General features: G+C 42.3%; 1 protein-coding gene across 1 annotated transcript; it reads right to left on the reverse strand.

The window, feature by feature from the left end:
- Window positions 1–17,440: 17,440 nt before the first annotated feature.
- On the reverse strand, window positions 17,441–20,676 carry LOC311143711 (speckle-type POZ protein-like A). The gene is made up of 3 exons (XM_084179579.1): window positions 20,540–20,676; window positions 20,399–20,452; window positions 17,441–18,102 (listed from the first exon to the last, which is right to left on the reverse strand). Exons 1-3 carry the CDS (start codon window positions 20,656–20,658, stop codon window positions 17,958–17,960), a joined length of 318 nt encoding a protein of 105 aa, XP_084035705.1. The 5' UTR covers window positions 20,659–20,676; the 3' UTR covers window positions 17,441–17,957.
- Window positions 20,677–24,351: the final 3,675 nt, after the last annotated feature.

Consider the following 24,351-nt stretch of genomic DNA (forward strand, 5'->3'; position numbering starts at 1 on the left):
ACTACCATAGTAACACTCCCTACTCCTCTACTGGCTGAAGGTCTGCCTGGACTCCAACTACCATAGTAACACTCCCTACTCCTCTACTGGCTGAAGGTCTGCCCAGACTCCAACTACCATAGTAACACTCCCTACTCCTCCACTGGCTGAAGGTCTGCTCAGACTCCAACTACCATAGTAACACTCCCTACTCCTCCACTGGCTGAAGGTCTGCCTGGACTACAACTACCATAGTGACACTCCCTACTCCTCCACTGGCTGAAGGTCTGCCTGGACTACAATTACCATAGTGACACTCCCTACTCCTCTACTGGCTGAAGGTCTGCCTGGACTACAACTATCATAGTGACACTCCCTACTCCTCTACTGGCTGAAGGTCTGCCCAGACTCCAACTACCATAGTGACACTCCCTACTCCTCTTATGGCTGAAGGTCTGCCTGGACTACAACTACCATAGTGACACTCCCTACTCCTCTACTGGCTGAAGGTCTGCTCAGACTCCAACTACCATAGTAACACTCCCTACTCCTCTACTGGCTGAAGGTCTGCTCAGACTACAACTACCATAGTAACACTCCCTACTCCTCCACTGGCTGAAGGTCTCTCCGGACTACAACTACCATAGTAACACTCCCTACTCCTCTACTGGCTGAAGGTCTGCCCAGACTCCAACTACCATAGTAACACTCCCTACTCCTCCACTGGCTGATCCAGTCTAAGCATGTACCTGGATCTCCCATAGAGTTAGTAGGATCACAATATCACTAGCCCTGGTTACAATATCACTAACCCTGGTTACAACATTACCAACCCTGGTTACAATATCACTAACCCTGGTTACAATATCACTAACCCTGGTTACAATATCACTAGCCCTGGTTACAATATCACTAACCCTGGTTACAATATCACCAACCCTGGTTACAACATTACCAACCCTGGTTACAATATCACTAACCCTGGTTACAATATCACTAACCCTGGTTACAACATCACTAGCCCTGGTTACAATATCACCAACCTTGGTTCAACCCTGGTTGACCATTCTGTTAGTATGACCACAATATGACCAACCCTTGTTCAATTCTGGTTCAACCCTGGTTCTGTTAGTATGACCACAATATGATCAAATCTTGTTCAACCTTGGTTCAACCCTGGTTCTGTTAATATGACCAACTCTTGTTCAACCTTGTGCAACTTGGTTCAACCCTGGTTCTGTTAGTATGACCACAATATGACCCAACTCTGGTTAAACTGCTCTGTTATGATGACCACAATATGACCCAACTCTGGTTAAACTGCTCTGTAATGATGACCCCTCTGTTCCTCCTGTAATGATGACCCCTCTGTTCCTCCTGTAATGATGACCCCTCTGTTCCTCCTGTAATGATGACCCCTCTGTTCCTCCTGTAATGATGACCCCTCTGTTCCTCCTCCTCATCACATCCTTGTGTTCTCAGTAAATCCCAGCCAATTAGAGCAGTCCAGATGTGTGGTATTAGGATAGACTATAGGCTCTCACTACCCCATGACACCCTGCAGACCTGTACAACAATGTTAACATCAAATCACTTCCTAGGCTTGTTAAATATCAACATATTATATCATCTCCTAGGCATTTAAAAAAAGGGAATCTTGATTCTCTAAAGAGAATTTCAAGTTCAAGCAAACATTTGCTAGTTTTTTGTTCCTATTTCTTCCTTTAATACAACATGCTACAATTATACTGTTGTATCAATCCAGGACATGTGCCTGATAACAGTAGAAGGCACAGGACAGATACAGTGAGCTCCAAAAGTGTTGGGACAGTGATGTTGTTTTGGCTCTGTACTCCAGCACTTTGGATTTGAAATGATACAATGACTATGATGTTAAAGTACAGACTGTCAGCGTTAATTTGAGGGTATTTCCATCCATATTGCGGCAAATCCTTTAGAAATTACAGCACTTTTTGTACATAGTCCCCCCATTTTAGGCGACCAAAAGTATTGGGACAAATTCACTTTTATGTGTATTAAAGTAGTAAAAAGTTAAATATTTGGTACATCAACTTTGTGACTCTACACATTTGTTGGATGCATTTGCTGTTTGTTTTGGGTGTGTTTCAGATTATTTTGTGCCCAATAGTAATGAATGGTAAATAATGTATTGTGTCATTTTGGAGTCACTTTTATTTTAAATAAGAATAGAATATGTTTCTAAACACTTGACAATGATGAGTGAGAAAGTTACAGAGGCATAAATATCATAAATATCAGACCCCCCCAACATGCTAACCTCCCTGTTATTGTAATGGTGAGAAGTTAGCATGTCTTGGGGGTATGATATAAAAAGCTAACCTCCCTGTTATTGTAATGGTGAGAAGTTAGCATGTCTTGGGGGTATGATATAAAAAGCTAACCTCCCTGTTATTGTAATGGTGAGAGGTTAGCATGTCTTGGGGGTATGATATAAAAAGCTAACCTCCCTGTTATTGTAATGCTGAGAGGTTAGCATATCATGGGGGTATGATATAAAAAGCTAACCTCCCTGTTATTGTAATGGTGAGAGGTTAGCATGTCTTGGGGGTATGATATAAAAAGCTAACCTCCCTGTTATTGTAATGCTGAGAGGTTAGCATGTCTTGGGGGTATGATATAAAAAGCTAACCTCCCTGTTATTGTAATGGTGAGAAGTTAGCATGTCTTGGGGGTATGATATAAAAAGCTAACCTCCCTGTTATTGTAATGCTGAGAGGTTAGCATGTCTTGGGGGTATGATATAAAAAGCTAACCTCCCTGTTATTGTAATGCTGAGAGGTTAGCATGTCTTGGGGATATGATATATGTGCGTCTGTAACTTTCTCACTCATCATTATTCACGATTCTATCAGGACTATCGTAATCATGGTAGCATCCACATTAATGTGTAAGTGTTTAGAAACATATTCTATTCTTCTTTACAATAAAAGTGACTCCAAAATAACACAATACATAATTTACCATTCATTTCTACAGTCTGCACTTTAACCTCACAGTCATTGTATCATTTCAAAACCAAAGTGCTGGAGTACAGAGCCAAAACAACAAAACATGTTACTGTCCCAATACTATTGGAGATCGCTGTAGATAACAACATGAGTTAGAGGAGAGGTGTCTGATTACAATAGAAGGTACAGGACATAGAGATAACAACAGGAGATAGAGGAGAGGTGCCTGATTACAATAGAAGGTACAGGACAGAGAGATAACAACATGAGTTAGAGGAGAGGTGCCTGATTACAATAGAAGGTACAGGACAGAGAGATAGAGGAGAGGTGTCTGATTACAATAGAAGGTACAGGACATAGAGATAACAACAGGAGTTAGAGGAGAGGTGCCTGATTACAATAGAAGGTACAGGACAGAGAGATAACAACATGAGTTAGAGGAGAGGTGTCTGATTACAATAGAAGGTACAGGACATAGAGATAACAACAGGAGTTAGAGGAGAGGTGCCTGATTACAATAGAAGGTACAGGACAGAGAGATAACAACATGAGTTAGAGGAGAGGTGCCTGATTACAATAGAAGGTACAGGACAGAGAGATAGAGGAGAGGTGTCTGATTACAATAGAAGGTACAGGACATAGAGATAACAACAGGAGTTAGAGGAGAGGTGCCTGATTACAATAGAAGGTACAGGACAGAGAGATAACAGCATGAGTTAGAGGAGAGGTGCCTGATTACAATAGAAGGTACAGGACATAGAGATAACAACATGAGTTAGAGGAGAGGTGCCTGATTACAATAGAAGGTACAGGACATAGAGATAACAACATGAGTTAGAGGAGAGGTGTCTGATTACAATAGAAGGTACAGGACAGAGAGATAACAACATGAGTTAGAGGAGAGGTGTCTGATTACAATAGAAGGTACAGGACAGAGAGATAACAACAGGAGATAGAGGAGAGGTGTCTGATTACAATAGAAGGTACAGGACATAGAGATAACAGCAGGAGTTAGAGGAGAGGTGTCTGATTACAATAGAAGGTACAGGACAGAGAGATAACAACAGGAGTTAGAGGAGAGAGTCTGATTACAATAGAAGGTACAGGACATAGAGATAACAACAGGAGTTAGAGGAGAGGTGCCTGATTACAATAGAAGGTACAGGACAGAGAGATAACAGCAGGAGTTAGAGGAGAGGTGTCTGATTACAATAGAAGGTACAGGACATAGAGATAACAGCAGGAGTTAGAGGAGAGGTGCCTGATTACAATAGAAGGTACAGGACAGAGAGATAGAGGAGAGGTGTCTGATTACAATAGAAGGTACAGGACATAGAGATAACAACAGGAGATAGAGGAGAGGAGTCTGATTACAATAGAAGGTACAGGACATATAGATAACAACAGGAGTTAGAGGAGAGGTGTCTGATTACAATAGAAGGTACAGGACATAGAGATAACAACAGGAGATAGAGGAGAGGAGTCTGATTACAATAGAAGGTACAGGACAGAGAGATAACAACAGGAGTTAGAGGAGAGGTGTCTGATTACAATAGAAGGTACAGGACATAGAGATAACAACAGGAGATAGAGGAGAGGAGTCTGATTACAATAGAAGGTACAGGACATATAGATAACAACAGGAGATAGAGGAGAGGTGCCTGATTACAATAGAAGGTACAGGACATAGAGATAACAACAGGAGTTAGAGGAGAGGTGTCTGATTACAATAGAAGGTACAGGACATAGAGATAACAACAGGAGATAGAGGAGAGGAGTCTGATTACAATAGAAGGTACAGGACAGAGAGATAACAACATGAGTTAGAGGAGAGGTGTCTGATTACAATAGAAGGTACAGGACATATAGATAACAACAGGAGATAGAGGAGAGGAGTCTGATTACAATAGAAGGTACAGGACATAGAGATAACAGCAGGAGATAGAGGAGAGGAGTCTGATTACAATAGAAGGTACAGGACATAGAGATAACAACAGGAGATAGAGGAGAGGAGTCTGATTACAATAGAAGGTACAGGACAGAGAGATAACAACATGAGTTAGAGGAGAGGTGTCTGATTACAATAGAAGGTACAGGACATAGAGATAACAACAGGAGATAGAGGAGAGGAGTCTGATTACAATAGAAGGTACAGGACATAGAGATAACAACATGAGTGTTTAGTGAAGATGGCAGGCTGTTAACATCACTTTGTCACGGTCCTGGCTCTTCCTGACTCCTCCTGCCACTCAGCCTGACTCTTCATGGCTTCCATTAACATTCATTAGAGGGGGGAATTGTCATTTACTATGTGACGGAGGAAACTAAAATGCTCAAAGTTACTATTCTCCTCTTCTGGAATGATAACATGCCAGTAATCATGGAGCAGAGATAAAGATATTACAGGAGCTGTGTGGGGGAATTCTGATGTTAAACTGCTGCTCTTCAGGACACACATGCACTTGAGAGTTAATTCTCCAAACACTGAAAATAATAGAAAAGACTCTCTCTCTCTCTCTCTCTCTCTCTACCCTCTCTCCCTCTCTCTCTCTCCTCTCTCTCTTTCTCTCCCCTCTCTCTGTCTCTCTCTCTGTCTCTCTCTCTCTGTCTCTCTCTCTCTCTCTCCCCTCTCTCCCTCTCTCTCTTTCTCTCTCCCCTCTCTCTCTTTCGCTCTCTCGCTCTCTTTCGCTCTCTCTCTCTTTCCTCTCTCTCTGCTCTCTCTCTCTCTCTCTCTCTCTCTCTCTCTCTCTCTCTCTCTAATATTTGGCCAACAATTCTTTTTTTTATTTATTTATGGATGTTTAGAACATTTTGAAAGTTTAGAATGTTTAGGGGTCATTCCACCAATTGGGTTCCTTTTGAGTAGTGTAGTAGTAGTGTAGTAGTAGTGTAGTAGTAGTGTAGTAGTAGTGTAGTAGTGTAGTAGTAGTGTAGTAGTAGTGTAGTAGTAGTGTAGTGTTTGTTTCACCTAATTTTAACATTCTGTTAATAAAACAACATGTTTTCCCATCTCAAGAGGTTAAAGAAAAAAAATACTAAGCTAACAAATGGAATTGTTTTGATACCCCTTTAGGTATCAAAATAAAACCTTTACTACTATAGCCCACAGAAACCCATTGAATAACACATTCATAAATGGCAAAAAAGACAGTCCAAAATTAAATAATAAGGAATAATGTTTTGAAGTGTCTGTCTATATAAGACAGATCAGGACATATTTAACCCCTTACTTTTGTTGGCACAAAACTACCTCCATGCTTCCATTCGTTTGTATGAGTGACCTTCAGAGTCTCCCATTTCCATAGATGGGTCATAATAGTTTGTAGGCCAAACCGTTCGGACGCTACAGACGTTTTCATGACAAAACTAATTTTCGGGATGTCTCATGGTGTGACAAACACAGCTGTAGCTCAGCCACCTTCCACCGCAGATGGGGACGGTCAACATAGGCGGATGGGGTCGGTCAACATAGGCGGATGGGGACGGTCAACATAGGCGGATGGGGACGGTCAACATCGGCGGATGGGGACGGTCAACATAGGCGGATGGGGACGGTCAACATAGGCGGATGGGGACGGTCAACATAGGCGGATGGGGACGGTCAACATAGGCGGATGGGGACGGTCAACAAAGGCGGATGGGGACGGTCAACAAAGGCGGATGCGGTGGACTGAGATGCAGTCCATGCAAAAACCTGATATCTCTAGCTTAAATTGACAGATTTTGATGTGGATTTTTAAATTATGTTACTTAGATTGACGCACGGGTGTGTCAATAGACTCTTAAAATGTTTTACATTTTAGTCATTTAGCAGATGCTCTTATCCAGAGCGACTTACAGTTAGTGAGCTACACGGGACTAAGGATTAAAACAAGAGTTCAGTTCACGTAACAGGGTTGACCTTAAAATGAGGGACAGTTATTATCATTGTTTTCTTGAAATGAATCACATTAAATAAAAAAGAATCAGCTGAAATTACTTTGTCAAAGCAACATAACAACATAACTAGGGCTTTACAATGATGCAAAACATTTTGAGAAATGTTGGGGTTAGTGGGTTAAAATCTTCCTAGAAGTCACAGAAGGCGCACAGAGGGACATGTCAAAATGCGGAATTCTGGCACTTTAGCAAGCCTTTATTCATATAAAAAAAATAGGATTTATTGAATTTACACATGGTCTCCCACCGGGTACACACAGGTTGAATCAACGTTCTTTCCACATCATTTCAGTGAAATTACATTCAACCAATGTGGGCTTTATTAAAAGGCACTTCATTTAATATAACAGGCCTTTAAAATTCAATATTTTGCACGATTTCTACTTAAAATTTCAATGGGCACTCATTTCGTGGAACGACCCATAGACTGGTTAGAATGGGTTGTTATCAATAAGGTGCAGAGTATTCGATTTGCCTGTTGGGTTGTAATATCATCATCTCTTGAAGAACACAGAACTACAGATGTCAGATTATTCCACATTTAGCTCTATCATCAGAGTAACTGCATGCGGTTCATGATCAGTAAACAACAACATGAGGGTAGCCTGACGATATCTCTCAATATTGCCCACCATTGATTGGATATTTGAGTGATATAAAATAAAAGTTAACTTTACTTGACAAGTATGAGTGGTTTAGGTTCATTTCTTATCCTTTGTGGGCTCTTCCTGTCAAGCAGCAGAAGGGCGCATTTTACCGATGTACTGTTAGCTGATAATATTTACAAGCTACCGGTAGAAACTTTGTACAGGCTAAACACAGTGGTAAGTAAACCTAATATACTTTTTTCTCCAACCAACGTGAAGTTAGACATGATAGCTTGGCTTCATTGATTGATGGACCATGTCAAATTGGCTAGCTAGCTAATATCAGATCACGTCAATATGGCTTGTTAACAAGCTAACTTTCAGGGGATAAACTTGAACTTGATTTGCTTGCCATCTATAGTGGTGATGACAGAAGTCCGACTGACAACTTTACCAGGACAAGGACCTGCTGATGTCAATCTAAATGAAATATGTTGTTTGCTTAATTAGCTAGCTACATGCCAAATGGATAGGCTACCCTCAAGTCTCTGAAATTACATGATCATTTGATGTTTACTGTTCATGAAAAGCGTGCAGTTATTTTCTGTATAACTCTGATAGAGCTAAATGTGGAATAATCAGAATTGTGTAGTTCTGACTTTTCTCTTCAAGGTGTTGATATTAAAACCAAATAGTTAACGTTTATTTAACAATCCCTTGAAAACGGCACGCAGTTGTCAATGGTTTTAGCGGAGCTGCCCCCCAGCAGCCAAATCAAATGATCTGCTCCGTATTGTGACGTTTTATTGATAACAACCTATGGGGACAAACATATGGAACAGATCATTAGGATTCTCAGGTTCCAAATATATGAAATGTCTCCAGTCATGTTGGCTCATACATATCCAGAGGCTGCTAGGGCCTCATGTAATGTATGTCAATCACTGGAGCCAAAGAGATGTTGGATGAGTTGGTAAGAAAGCTTTGTTTTATGTTTCTGATGTCCTTCTTAAAAACTGTAAAATTGTAATCTAATATTATACAAATGACAAAAACTGTAATATAATGAGCGAACTGAATCTAACTTAATGTTTTAGTTCTAATCCTTTGTTCAATATGTGTCTGTTTCAGCAAAGATAAAACTATATGGCTTAAAAATAAATGATGTCAATTTCTTTCTATTTTCCATAAATGTATTAATATAGATATGAATTGTTCCTTAGTATTGGTGTTTGCCAGTAATATCAAGTAGATGTAGCAACATTGCTATTTATCGCAGAGATTAAATTAGACTATTGTTTATTTTCTGCTAGCTTTATCTTGTTTCTAGTTATTGTTCTGTAAGATAGAAATAAGTGATCTGTTATGTGCATTGTGTAAGTAAAATGTTCATTTAAAACTATTTACTTTAATAGGGATTTGTTTTATTAAAATTAAATGTAAAAAATTGTTTGTAAAATCTATTTAGGTTTTTATGACATTAAACATGATTTGAACTTGGCACACAGAATGCGGTGGAATTGGTTCTGCTTACTATAAACTATGAAGATTTGTATAAATGGTATACAGTGCCTTACAAAAGTATTCATCCCCGTTGGCGTTTTTCCTATTTTGTTGCATTACAACCTGTAATTTCAATGGATTTTTATTTGGATTTAATGTAATGGACATACACAAAATAGTCCAAATTGGTGAAGTGAAATTAAACAAATAACTTGTTAAAAAAAATACTAAAAAATAAATAACAGAAAAGTGGTGCGTGCATATGTATTCACCCCCTTTGCTATGAAGCCCCTAAATAAGATCTGGTGCAACCAATTACCTTCAGAAGTCACATAATTAGTTAAATAAAGTCCACCTGTGTGCAATTTAACTGTCACATGATCTCAATATATATACACCTGTTCTGAAAGGCCCCAGAGTCTGCAACACCACTAAGCAAGGGGCACCACCAAGCAAGCGGCACCATGGAGAACAAGGAGCTCTCCAAACAGGTCAGGAACAAAGTTGTGGAGAAGGACAGATCAGGGTTGGGTTATAAAAAAATATCAGAAACTTTGAACATCCCACGGAGCACCATTAAATCCATTATTAAAAAATTGAAAGAATATGGCACCACAACAAACCTGCCAAGAGAGGGCCGCCCACCAAAACTCACAGACCAGTCAAGGAGGGCATTAATCAGAGAGGCAACAAAGAGACCAAAGATAACCCTGAAGGAGCTGCAAAGCTCCACAGCGGAGATTGGAGGATCTGTCCATAAGACCACTTTAGGCCGTACACTCCACAGAGCTGGGCTTTATGGAAGAGTGGCCAGAAAAAAGCCATTGCTTAAAGAAAATAATAAGCAAACACGTTTGGTGTTCGCCAAAAGGCATGTGGGAGACACCCCAAACATATGGAAGAAGGTACTCTGGTCAGATGAGACTACAATTGAGCTTTTTGGCCATCAAGGAAATCTCTATGTCTGGCGCAAACCCAACACCTCTCATCACCCCGAGAACACCATCCCCACAGTGAAGCATGGTGGTTGCAGCATCATGCTGTGGGGATGTTTTTCATCGGCAGGGACTGGGAAACTAGTCAGAATTGAAGGAATGATGGATGGCGCTAAATACAGGGAAATTCTTGAGGGAAACCTGTTTCAGTCTTCCAGAGATTTGAGACTGTGACGGAGGTTCACCTTCCAGCAGGACAATGATCCTAAGCATACTGCTAAAGCAACACTCGAGTGGTTTAAGGGGAAACATTTAAATGTCTTGGAATGGCCTAGTCAAAGCCCAGACCTCAATCCAATTGAGAACCTGTGGTATGACTTAAAGATTGCTGTACACCAGCGGAACCCATCCAACTTGAAGGAGCTGGAGCAGTTTTGCCTTGAAGAATGGGCAAAAATCCCAGTGGCTAGATGTGCCAAGCTTATAGAGACATACCCCAAGAGACTTGCAGCTGTAATTGCTGCAAAAGGTGGCTCTACAAAGTATTGACTTTGGGGGGGTGAATAGTTATGCATGCACAAGTTTTCCGTTTTTTTGTCTTATTTCTTGCTTGTTTCACAAGAACAAATATTTTGCTATTTTAATTCGAGGTTGTAAGGCAAGAAAATAGGAAAAATGACAAAGGGGGTGAATACTTTCGCAAGCCACTGTATATGTTTTTAAAGTATACATTTCTATGATGTATTTTATTTGCATATATTTGCATATTAGATATGTGTCCAGAAGAGAGGTGATAGCCTCCATACATTATTTCTCCCCTGCAGGGAACCTCTCTATGCTACCATGTTCTGTTCTGTTCTACTCATCAGCAACACTCTCTACACTACCAAGATCTGTTCTGCAAATCAGGAACCCTCTCTACACTGCAATGTTCTGTTCTACCCATCAGGAACCCTCTCTACACTGCAATGTTCTGTTCTACCCATCAGGAACCCTCTCTACACTGCAATGTTCTGTTCTACCCATCAGGAACCCTCTCTACACTGCAATGTTCTGTTCTACCCATCAGGAACCCTCTCTACACTGCAATGTTCTGTTCTACCCATCAGGAACCCTCTCTACACTGCAATGTTCTGTTCTACCCATCAGGAACCCTCTCTACACTGCAATGTTCTGTTCTACCCATCAGGAACCCTCTCTACACTGCAATGTTATATTCTACCCATCAGGAACCCTCTCTACACTGCAATGTTCTGTTCTACCCATCAGGAACCCTCTCTACACTGCAATGTTCTGTTCTACCCATCAGGAACCCTCTCTACACTGCAATGTTCTGTTCTACCCATCAGGAACCCTCTCTACACTGCAATGTTCTGTTCTACCCATCAGGAACCCTCTCTACACTGCAATGTTCTGTTCTACCCATCAGGAACCCTCTCTACACTGCAATGTTCTGTTCTACCCATCAGGAACCCTCTCTACACTGCAATGTTCTGTTCTACCCATCAGGAACCCTCTCTACACTGCAATGTTATATTCTGACCACCAGGAACCCTCTCTACACTGCAATGTTCTGTTCTACCCATCAGGAACCCTCTATACACTAGTACTGTAATGTAATCAGGTAAATAAAGTAAATGAATGTAATCAGTTAAATCGAGTAGCGTAATCAGGTTTTAAAAATGTTACGTTGTGTAATCAGGTGAATAAAGTTCTGTAATGTAATCAAATAAATAAAGTAATGTAATCGGGTAAATAAAGGGAATGAGTATAATCAGGTAAATGAAGTAGTGTAAACAGGTAAATAAAGTAAAGTAGTGTAATCAGGTAAATAAAGTAAAGTAATCAGGTAAATAAAGTTGTCTAATCGGGTAAATAATGTAAAGTAATCTACCCAGGTAAATACAGTGCTATGAAAAAGTATTTGCCCCCTTTCTAATTTTCTCTACTTTTGCATATTTGTGATACTGAATGTTATCAGATCTTCAACCAAAACCTAATATTAGATAAAGGGAACATAAATGGACAAATAACACAACAATTACATATTTATTTCATAAACAAAGTCATTCAACACCCAATTCCCCTTTGTGAAAAAGTAATTGCCCCCTTACACTCAATAACTGGTTGTGCCACCTTTAGCTGCAATGACTCCAACCAAATGCTTCCTGTAGTTGTTGATCAGTCTCTCACGTCGCTGTGGAGGAATTTTGGCCACTCTTCCATACAGAACTGCTTTAACTCAGTGACGTGTGGGTTTTCAAGCATGAACTGCTCGTTTCAAGTCCTTCCACAACATCTCAATTGGGATTAGGTCTGGACTTTGACTAGGCCATTCCAAAATTTCCAATTTGTTGCTTTTTAGCAATTTTCATGTAGACTTGATTGTGTGTTTTGGATCATTGTCTTGCTGCATGACCCAGCTGCGCTTCAGCTTCAGCTCACAGACGGATGGTCTGACATTCTCCTGTAGAATTGTCTGATACAGAGCAGAATTCATGGGGGCAATTACTTTTTCACACAGGGGAATTGGGTGTTGCATAACTTTGTTTATGAAATAAATGAAATAAATATGTAATTGTTGTGTTATTTGTCCACTTATGTTCCCTTTATCTAATATTAGGTTTTGGTTGAAGATCTGATAACATTCAGTATCACAAATATGCAAAAGTAGAGAAAATTAGAAAGGGGACAAATACTTTTTCATAGCACTGTATGTCAAGTAGTGTGATCAGGTAAATAAGTAAAGTAGTGTTGTCAGGTAAATAAAGTACCAACTGCTGTAAAACATATTTAATGGGTTAATGCAGGCAACAATCTTTTTTCAACATCGCAAACGAACACAGAAGGACTGAGTAATTCCATGTAAAAAGGATGCTGCTTTCAGTATTTCACAAAATTCTCCACATAGGCATTTCTGTCATACTATAAAATAACAGCAGCTATGTCACTTAACAGCCAACCAACATGTGACCCATCCATACAACACATCATGGCTGTATGACCAACATAATTTTTTCCATTGATGAATTGAATCAGTTTCAGGTCCTGACTGGTTAGAATGTGAAGCTGGCCTGACTCCTATAACATACTGTAATAATGCAGCCGATACAGCTCCATATCCAATACTGTTGGAGCTTGATTCATTTAAATCCTTTACAGATACTTTTAGATAATTGCACAAACAAAAGAAAATGGTTAATGACAAAATGTGAACCTGGACACTTCTTGTCAACAACACAGGACCATGCATTAGTCTTCCCAAAGTTGTTCTTTTGTTAACCACATCATATTGAGAATATATAAATATCTGCAAGTTGGTAGTAACATGGAAAGCTAAATCTCTGGAAGTTGAATCTATACAGTGCCTCAAAGTATTCAGACCCCTTGGTGGACATCCCCCTTGACTTATTCCACATTTTGTTGAGTTACAGCCTGACTTCAAAATAGATTAGATAGATTTCTCTCTCACCCATATACACACAATTACCCATAATGACAAAGTGAAGACATGTTTTTAGAAAATGTTGCATATTTATTGAAAATCAAATACAGAAATATCTAATTGACATAAGTATTTCCACTATTATGCCCCAAACGGAGCCCAGGTGTATCCTGTTTCCTTTGATCATCCTTGAGCCGTCACTACAACTTGATTGGAGTCCACCTGTGGCCAATTCAATTGTTTGGACATGATTTATAAGGTCCCACAGTTGACAGTACATGTCAGAGCAGAAACTATACCACGAAGTCCAAGGAGCTAGGATCCCTTATTGATGTCACTTGTTAAATCCACTTCAAATCAGTGTAGGTTAAGGGAAGGAGACAGGTTAAAGAAGGAGTTTTAAGCCTTGATACAATCGAAACATGGATTGTGTATGTGTGCCATTCAGAGGGTGAATGGGCAAGACAAAATATTTAAGTGCATTTGAACGGGGTATGGTAGTAGGTGCCAGGCACAACGGTTTGTGTCAAGAACTGCAACGCTGCTGGGTTTTTCATGCTCAACAGTTTCCCGTGTATATCAAGAATGGTCCACTACCCAATGGACATCCAGCCAACTTGACACAACTGTGGGAAGCTTTGGAGTCAACATGGGCCAGCATCACCACTGAATGCCTTCGACACCTTGTAGAGTCCATGCCCAACGAATTGAGTCTGTTCTGAGGGCAAAAGGGGAGCGCAAGTCAATATTAGGAAGGCGTTCCTAATGCTTGGTATACTCAGTGTATCTGGGGAAGGGAATAAAACAATTTCTAGTGTGTTGAACGTTTCCAAGAGCCCAGTGGTCTCCATCATCGGGAAATAAATAAAAATATGGAACTACCCAGACTCTGCCTAGAGCTGGCCGTCCGACCAAACTGATCAACCGGGCAAGAAGGACCTTGGTCAGGGAGGTGACCAAGAACCCAATGACCACTCTGACAGAACTACAGAGTTCCTTAGCTGAGATGGGAGAACCTGCCAGAAGGACAAGTCTCTACAGCACCACCAATCTGGACTTTATGGGAGAGTGGCCAGAACAAAGCCACTCCTGAGAAAGGCACATGACAGCACATCTGGAGTTGGCAAAAAGGCACGTGAAAGACTCTGAGCATAAGGCAAAATATTCTGTGGTCCGATGAGACAAAATGTTTTACTCTTTGGCCTGAATGCAAAGCGCTATGTGTGATGAAAACCAGGCACAGCTCATCACCCGCCTTACACCATCCCTACCGTGAAGCATGGTGGTGGCAGCATCATTCACCCGTCTGTCCCTAGCGTGAAGCATGGTGGTGGCAGCATCATTCACTCGTCTGTCCCTACCGTGAAGCATGGTGGTGGCAGCATCATTCACCCGTCTGTCCCTAGCGTGAAGCATGGTGGTGGCAGCATCATTCACCCGTCTGTCCCTACCGTGAAGCATGGTGGTGGCAGCATCATTCACCCGTCTGTCCCTACCGTGAAGCATGGTGGTGGCAGCATCATTCACCCGTCTGTCCCTAGCGTGAAGCATGGAGGTGGCAGCATCATTCACCCGTCTGTCCCTACCGTGAAGCATGGTGGTGGCAGCATGGAGGTGGCAGCATCATGCTATGGAGATGCTTTTCAGTGGCAGGGACTGGGAAGGATAGAGGGAACAATGAATGGAGTCAAATACAGGCAAGTCCTTGATGAGAAACTGCTTCAGAGTGCAAACGACCTTACACTAGGGCGAAGATTTCCGTTCCAACAGGACAATGACCCCAAGCATACAGCCAAAGCAACGCTAGAATGGCTTCAGAACAAGAATGTGAAAGTCCGTCAGTGGCCCAGCCAAAGCCCAGACTTGAATCCCATAGAAAATCTGCGGAAAGACTCGAAGATTGCTGTTCACCACCGCTCCCCATCTAACTAGCTTTCTCAAGCTCTGTTACATTTTTACATTTTAGTCATTTAGCAGACGCTCTTATCCAGAGCGACTTACAGTTAGTGCATACATTTTTCATACTGGCCCCCCGTGGGAATCGAACCCACAACCCTGGCGTTGCAAGCACCATGCTCTACCAACTGAGCTACAGGAGGCCTGTTAAGAATAATGGGAGGAAATCCCCAAATCAAGATGTGCAAAGCTGATTCAGACATACTGAAGACGACTCAAAGCTGATTCAGACATACTGAAGACGACTCAAAGCTGATTCAGACATACTGAAGACGACTCAAAGCTGATTCAGACATACTGAAGACGACTCAAAGCTGATTCAGACATACTGAAGACGACTCAAAGCTGATTCAGACATACTGAAGACGACTCAAAGCTGATACAGAAATACTCAAGACGACTCAAAGCTGATTCAGACATACTGAAGACGACTCAAAGCTGATTCAGACATACTGAAGACGACTCAAAGCTGATACAGAAATACTCAAGACGACTCAAAGCTGATTCAGACATACTGAAGACGACTCAAAGCTGATTCAGACATACTGAAGACGACTCAAAGCTGATTCAGACATACTGAAGACGACTCAAAGCTGATTCAGACATACTGAAGACGACTCAAAGCTGATTCAGACATACTGAAGATGACTCAAAGCTGATTCAGACATACTGAAGACGACTCAAAGCTGATTCAGACATACTGAAGACGACTCAAAGCTGATTCAGACATACTGAAGACGACTCAAAGCTGATTCAGACATACTGAAGACGACTCAAAGCTGATTCAGACATACTGAAGACGACTCAAAGCTGATTCAGACATACTGAAGACGACTCAAAGCTGATACAGAAATACTCAAGACGACTCAAAGCTGATTCAGACATACTGAAGACGACTCAAAGCTGATTCAGACATACTGAAGACGACTCAAAGCTGATACAGAAATACTCAAGACGACTCAAAGCTGATTCAGACATACTGAAGACGACTCAAAGCTGATTCAGACATACTGAAGACGACTCAAAGCTGATTCAGACATACTGAAGACGACTCAAAGCTGATTCAGACATACTGAAGACGACTCAAAGCTGATTCAGACATACTGAAGACGACTCAAAGCTGATTCAGACATACTGAAGACGACTCAAAGCTGATTCAGACATACTGAAGACGACTCAAAGCTGATTCAGACATACTGAAGACGACTCAAAGCTGATACAGAAATACTCAAGACGACTCAAAGCTGATTCAGACATACTGAAGACGACTCAAAGCTGATTCAGACATACTGAAGACGACTCAAAGCTGATTCAGACATACTGAAGACGACTCAAAGCTGATACAGAAATACTCAAGACGACTCAAAGCTGATTCAGACATACTGAAGACGACTCAAAGCTGATTCAGACATACTGAAGACGACTCAAAGCTGATACAGAAATACTCAAGACGACTCAAAGCTGATACAGAAATACTCAAGACGACTCAAAGCTGATTCAGACATACTGAAGACGACTCAAAGCTGATTCAGACATACTGAAGACGACTCAAAGCTGATTCAGACATACTGAAGACGACTCAAAGCTGATTCAGACATACATACCCAAAGGTGTGAATACTTATGTAAATTAGATATTTCTGTATATGATTTTCAATACATTTGCAAACATTTCAAAAAACATGTTTTCATTTTGTTATTATGGGGTATTTATTGTGTGTAGATGGGTGAGAAAAACAATCTATTTAATCCATTTTGAATTCAGGCTGGAACAACAAAATGTGGAATAAGTCAAGGGGTATGAATACTGTCTGAAAGCACTGTAGGTTGGTCTTTGCATAAGTGATCGTCCAATGGGAGACTGTCTGGGGAAATTGCCTTTCCTATTTGTCCAATAGTTTGACTAGTTCAGGGGCAGAGAGTATCGACATGTTTGTCTTACATACAATAACAGCATCAACACAGGGTCTCGTAATGCCAGAAAATAGAACAGACTTGCTTTAAAACCGGTCTTCTGAAGATGGTTCAACTGTCATTTACATAGAAATGGTGCCATCAATATGGGGCATACTCATCTTTTAAAAAGTGTAAAGAATTGACCTTGCACTGAAAGTGTTCACGCTTTTTAATGTCTAGTCACAAAATGGGCTAAACATTACAAATATATAATATTTCCCATGAATCAAACCCTTAACACGTCCCTATAGAATTCCATATCAAAATGACTATGGGAACTAGTGCAATCTGGAGGCAGCCTGGTCTGGTGGTCTGTGGGACGGGGCAGCCTGGTCTGTGGGACGGGGCAGCCTGGTCTGTGGGACGGGGCAGCCTGGTCTGTGGGACGGGGCAGCCTGGTCTGTGGGACGGGTCAGGCACAGAGTCAAATAGAGAGAACACAGTCGATCAGCTCCAGAGCAATGGCAGATAGATTAAGGCCATTTGAAATGACAGAAAAATAGCAGACAAAACTTGAGGACCAAAACCAAACGTTACTTTCCGCCAGTTAGCCTCCCAGCCAGTTAGCCTCCCAGCCAGTTAGCCTCCCAGCTCTGTTCAGCCCTGCTCGGGTCTCCATGCTGCCTCAGCTCTCAGCTCCTAGTGTCTGTATCAGTGGGCTGTAGCAGTTAGGACTGTTTTAGGCGTTTCCTCGGCAGGCCGAAGGGTGGGCACTGTGCCGATGCCAGGGCTCTGAAGGCCTCAGCCACTAAGTGAGGGTGGGACTGGATCATTGACTTCCAGCCTGCCGTCTCCATTATGTCCGTGGCATAACTGCAACACAACCACACAGACAGGAAATTAACCCCCAAACATCTGAAACCAGAGACATTAAAAACCAATCTAGGGCTGTAATGACAGAATAAATACACTGAACAGAAATATCAACAGAGCATGTAAAGTGGTTCATGACCATGTTTCTTGAGCTGAAATAAAAGATCCCAGAAATGTTCCATATGCACAAATTTTACATTTACATTTTAGTCATTTAGCAGACGCTCTTATCCAGAGCGACTTACAGTTAGTGAGTGCATACATTATTATAAAAATAAAATAAAAAAATCATACTGGCCCCCCGTGGGAAACGAACCCACAACCCTGACGTTGCAAACGCCATGCTCTATCAACTGAGCTACATCCCTGCCGGCCATTCCCTCCCCTACCCTGGACGACGCTGGGCCAATTGTGCGCCGCCCAATAGCGCGGCCGGCTGCGACAGAGCCTGGATACGAACCAGGATCTCTAGTGGCACAGCTAGCACTGCGATGCAGTGCCTTAGACCACTGCGCCACTCAGGAGCAAATGTGTTTCCATCCCTGTTAGTGAGCATTTCTCCTTTGCCAAGATAATCCATCCACCTGACAGGTGTGGCAAATCAAGAAGCTGATTAAACAGCATGATCATTACACAGGTGCACCTTGTGCTGGGGACAATAAAAGGCCACTCTAAAATGTGCAGTTTTGTCACACAACACAATACCACAGATGTCTCAAGTTTTGAGGGAGTGTGCAATTGGCATGTTGACTGCAGGAATGTCCACCAGAGCTGTTGCTAAATAATTGAATGTTCATTTCTCTACCATAAGCCACCTACAACGTTATTTTAGAGAATTTGGCAGTACGTCCAACCGGCCTCACAACCGTAGACCACGTGTAACCACGCCAGCCCAGGACCTCCACACCAGTTTTTTTCACCTGTGTGATCATATGAGGCCTGCCACCCAGACAGCTGATGAAACTGTGGGTTTGCACAACCGAATAATTTCTACACGAACTGTCAGAAACCGTCTCAGGGAAGCTCATCTGGGTGCTCGTCGTCCTCACCAGGGTCTTGACCTGACTGCAGTTTGGCGTCGTAACCGACTTCAGTGGGAAAATGCTCACCTTCGATGGCCACTGGCATAATGGAGAAGTGTGCTCTTCATGGATGAATCCCTGTTTCAACTGTACCGGGCAGATGGCAGACAGCGTATATGGCGTCGTGTGAGTGAGCGGTTTGGTGATGTCAACGTTGTGAACATGGTGGTGGTGGGGTTATGGTATGGGCAGGCATAAGCTACGGACAACGAACACAATTGCATTTTATCGATGGCAATTTGAATGCATAGAGACATTGTGACGAGATCCTGAGGCCCATTGTCGTGCCATTCATCATCACCTCATGTTTCAGCATGATAACGCACAGCCCCATGTCGCAAGGATCTGTCCACAATTCCTGGAAGCGGAAAATGTCCCAGTTCTTCCATGGCCTGCATACTCACCAGACATGTCACCCATTGAGCATGTTTGGGATGCTCTGGATCGATGTGTACCACGGCGTGCTCCAGTTCCCGCCAATATCCAGCAACTTGGCACAGCCATTGAAGAGGAGTGGGACAACATTCCACAGGCCACAATCAACAGCCTGATCAACCCTATGCGAAGGAGATGTGTCGCACTGCATGAGGCAAATGGTGGCCACACCAGATACTGACTGGTTTTCTGATCCACACCCCTACCTTTAAAAAAAAAGATATCTGTGACCAACAGATGCATATCTGTATTCCCAGTCATGTGAAATCCATAGATTAGGGCCTAAATGAATTTATTTCAATTGACTAATTTCCTTATATGAACTGTAAACTCAGTAAAATCTTTGAAATTGTTGATGTTGCGTTTCTCTTTTTGTTCAGTATAAATACAGAGATATGAAGCAGTGTTTCAGACAGAGCTGCAGCAGTAGTGATGGTGGTGGGGACTCATCCTATTCATACTACTGAAGTCAGATGATCACCAGTAAAACAAGTCATCCTCCTCTATGATAAATACTGAGATGATTCAAGGAGTCCTTAACGAGACACTACATCACACAGAATAAAACCAATGCTTCATTTCCTATTGTAGAACAGTACCATACCCAGGTATATTAATATCATGGCTCAGAGATAGGGAGCCACTGAACAGCCCAATACTGGCCCTGCTGGCGCCCTCCTCCCTGGCTCTGTAGCTAAAACAATGATTTCTAATGCATCTCTTTGGGAGAGATAAGAGTTTGTTATTAATCTGGTGTCACATATCACCTAGTTACATACTTGCTATTCCAGTTTTTCCCATCTTTACTGCCCAGCTGTCGGAGGACGCTGCACCTATAGGAGACAACAGAGCAGCGCTGAGAGAAGGTAAACACAGCTGGCAGGAGGAATTCATCACTGGGACTTTCTACAGATACTTACCTGTTGATAAAATCTATGGCTTGTGCTTTGAGCTGCTCGGCACTGTGTAAGTCTGCCAGGATGAGGGTATCAGCCACGTTCTCCACAGAGAGGCTGTTGCACAGAGCCTCTTCACACATCACTTTTAAACGCTCCAAGGCGTACTGAAACAGAGAGAGGAGAGGGTTAGGATTCATTAAGGTTGGGGTCAGGGGTTAGGGTTGGGCGATATTACGATAGGGTTAGGGTTAGGGGTTAGGGGTTAGGGGTTAGGGTTGGGGTTGGGGTTGGGGTTAGGGGTTAGGGTTAGGGTTAGGGTTAGGGTTAGGGTTAGGGGTTAGGGATAGGGTTAGGGTTGGGGTTGGGCGATATTACGATAGGGTTAGGGTTAGGGTTAGGGTTAGGGTTGGGGTTAGGGTTGGGCGATATTACGATAGGGTTAGGGTTGGGGTTAGGGTTGGGCGATATTACGATAGGGTTAGGGTTAGGGTTGGGGTTAGGGTTGTGCGATATTACGATAGGGTTAGGGTTAGGGTTGGGGTTAGGGTTGGGCGATATTACGATAGGGTTAGGGTTGGGGTTAGGGTTGGGCGATATTACGATAGGGTTAGGGTTAGGGTTGGGGTTAGGGTTGGGCGATATTACGATAGGGTTAGGGTTAGGGTTAGGGATAGGGTTAGGGTTGGCCGATATTACGATAGGGTTAGGGTTAGGGTTAGGGTTAGGGTTGGGGTTAGGGTTGGGCGATATTACGATAGGGTTAGGGTTAGGGTTAGGGTTAGGGTTGGGCGATATTACGATAGGGTTAGGGTTAGGGTTAGGGTTAGGGTAGGTTAGGGTTAGGGTTAGGGTAGGTTAGGGTTAGGGTTAGGGTAGGTTAGGGTTAGGGTTAGGGTAGGTTAGGGTTAGGGTTAGGGTTAGATAGTGATTGACTGACACCGTCGATGGTTTAGCCTGTTAGAACTTGACTGGTGCCACGTAGTAAAGGGTTAGGGTTAGGGTTGGTTAGGGTTAGGGTTAGGGTTAGGGGTTAGGGTTGGGCGATGGTTTAGCCTGTTAGAACTTGACTGGTGCCACGTAGTAAAGCAGTGCAGCGCATGAGTGACATTCCCGAGAGGCTAACCCTAACCCTAACCCTAACCCTTCTATTTGCTAAAGCCTATTTCAATAAATATGTTATATAGAGAACGTAATAGAGGAATGTAGGAGAATAACACCATGTCCAGTCAGAACCTACTGTTTCTCTGGGTTAGGGTTAGGGACATTCCCGAGAGGCTAACCCCAACCCTAACCCTATCCTCCTACTGAGAGACAATAACCTATCCTCCTACTGAGAGAGATAATAACCTATCCTTCTACTGAGAGAGAGACAATAACCTATCCTCCTACTGAGACAGAGACAATAAGCTATCATCCTACTGAGACAGAGACAATAACCTATCCTCCTACTGAGACAGAGACAATAACCTATCCTCCTACTGAGACAGAGACAATAACCTATCCTCCTACTGAGAGAGAGACAATAACCTAAACCTCCTACTGAGAGAGAGACAATAACCTATCTTCCTACTGAGAGAGATAATAACCTATCCTCCTACTGAGAGAGAGACAATAACCTATCCTTCTTCTGAGAGAGAGAGACAATAACCTATCCTTCTACTGAGAGAGACAATAACCTATCATCCTACTGAGAGAGAGAGACAATAACCTATCCTCCTACTGAGAGAGACAATAACCTATCCTCCTACTGACAGAGAGACAATAACCTATCCTCCTACTGACAGAGATACAATAACCTATCCTCCTACTGAGACAGAGACAATAACCTATCCTCCTACTGAGAGAGACAATAACCTATCCTCCTACTGAGAGAGAGACAATAACCTATTCTCCTACGGAGAGACAATAACTTATCCTGCTACTGAGAGAGGCAATAACCTATCCTCCTACTGAGACAGAGACAATAACCTATCCTCCTACTGACAGAGAGACAATAACCTATCCTGCTACTGAGAGAGAGACAATAACCTATCCTCCTACTGAGAGAGAGAGAGAGACAATAACCTATCCTGTTACTGAGAGAGAGAGACAATAACCTATCCTCCTACTGAGAGAGACAATAACCTATCCTCCTACTGAGAGAGAGAGACAATAACCTACCCTCCTACTGAGAGAGAGACAATAACCTATCCTCCTACTGAGACAGAGACAATAACCTATCATCCTACTGAGAGAGAGACAATATCCTATCCTCCTACTGAGAGAGACAATAACCTATCCTCCTACTGAGAGAGAGAAACTATCCTCCTACTGACAGAGACAATAACCTATCCTTCTACTGAGAGAGACAATAACCTATCCTCCTACTGACAGAGAGACAATAACCTATCCTCCTACTGAGAGAGACAATAACCTATCCTCCTACTGAGAGAGACAATAACCTATCATCCTACTGAGAGAGACAATAACCTAGCCTCCTACTGACAGAGAGACAATAACCTATCCTCCTACTGAGAGAGACAATAACCTATCCTCCTACTGAGACAATAACCTATCCTCCTACTGAGAGAGACAATAACCTATCATCCTACTGAGAGAGAGAGAGACAACCTATCCTCCTACTGAGAGAGAGAGAATAACCTATCCTCCTACTGAGAGATAGACAATAACCTATCCTTCTACTGAGAGAGAGAGAATAACCTATCCTCCTACTGAGAGAGACAATAACCTATCCTCCTACTGAGAGAGACAATAACCTATCCTCCTACTGAGAGAGAGAAAACAACCTATCCTCCTACTGAGAGAGACAATAACCTATCCTCCTACTTAGAGAGAGACAATAACCTATCCTCCTACTGAGAGAGACAATAACCTATCCTCCAACTGAGAGAGACAATAACATATCCTCCTACTGAGATAGAGACAATAACCTATCCTCCTACTGAGAGAGAGACAATAACCTATCCTCCTACTGAGAGAGAGACAATAACCTATCCTCCTACTTAGAGAGAGACAATAACCTATCCTCCTACTGAGAGAGACAATAACCTATCATCCTACTGACAGAGAGACAATAACCTATCCTCCTACTGAGAGAGAGAGAGACAATAACCTATCCTCCTACTGAGAGAGAGAGACAATAACCTATCCTCCTACTGAGAGAGAGAGAGAGAGACTATAACCTATCCTCCTACTGAGAGAGAGAGACAATAACCTATCCTCCTACTGAGGCAGAGACAATAACCTATCCTACGGAGAGAGAGAGACAATAATAACCTATCCTCCTACGGAGAGAGACAATAACCTATCCTCCTACGGAGAGAGACAATAATAACCTATCCTCCTACGGAGAGAGAGAGACAATAACCTATCCTCCTACTGAGAGAGAGAGAATAACCTATCCTCCTACTGAGAGAGAGACAATAACCTATCCTCCTAATGAGAGAGAGACAATAACCTATCCTCCTACTGAGAGAGAGACAACCTATCCTCCTACTGAGAGAGAGAGACAATAACCTATCCTCCTACTGAGAGAGACAATAACCTATCCTCCTACTGAGAGAGAGATAGAATAACCTATCCTCCTACTGAGAGACAATATCCTATCCTCCTACTGAGAGAGACAATAACCTATCCTCCTACTGAGAGAGACAATAACCTATCCTCCTACTGAGAGAGAGAGACAATAACATATCCTCCTACTGAGAGAGACAATAACCTATCCTCCTACTGAGAGAGACAATAACCTATCATCCTACTGAGAGACAATAACCTATCCTTCTCCTGAGAGAGACAATAACCTATCCTCCTACTGAGAGAGAGATAGAATAACC

This window comes from Coregonus lavaretus (assembly GCF_964263955.1).
Source record: "Coregonus lavaretus genome assembly, chromosome: 16".
Lineage (NCBI taxonomy): Eukaryota > Metazoa > Chordata > Actinopteri > Salmoniformes > Salmonidae > Coregonus > Coregonus lavaretus.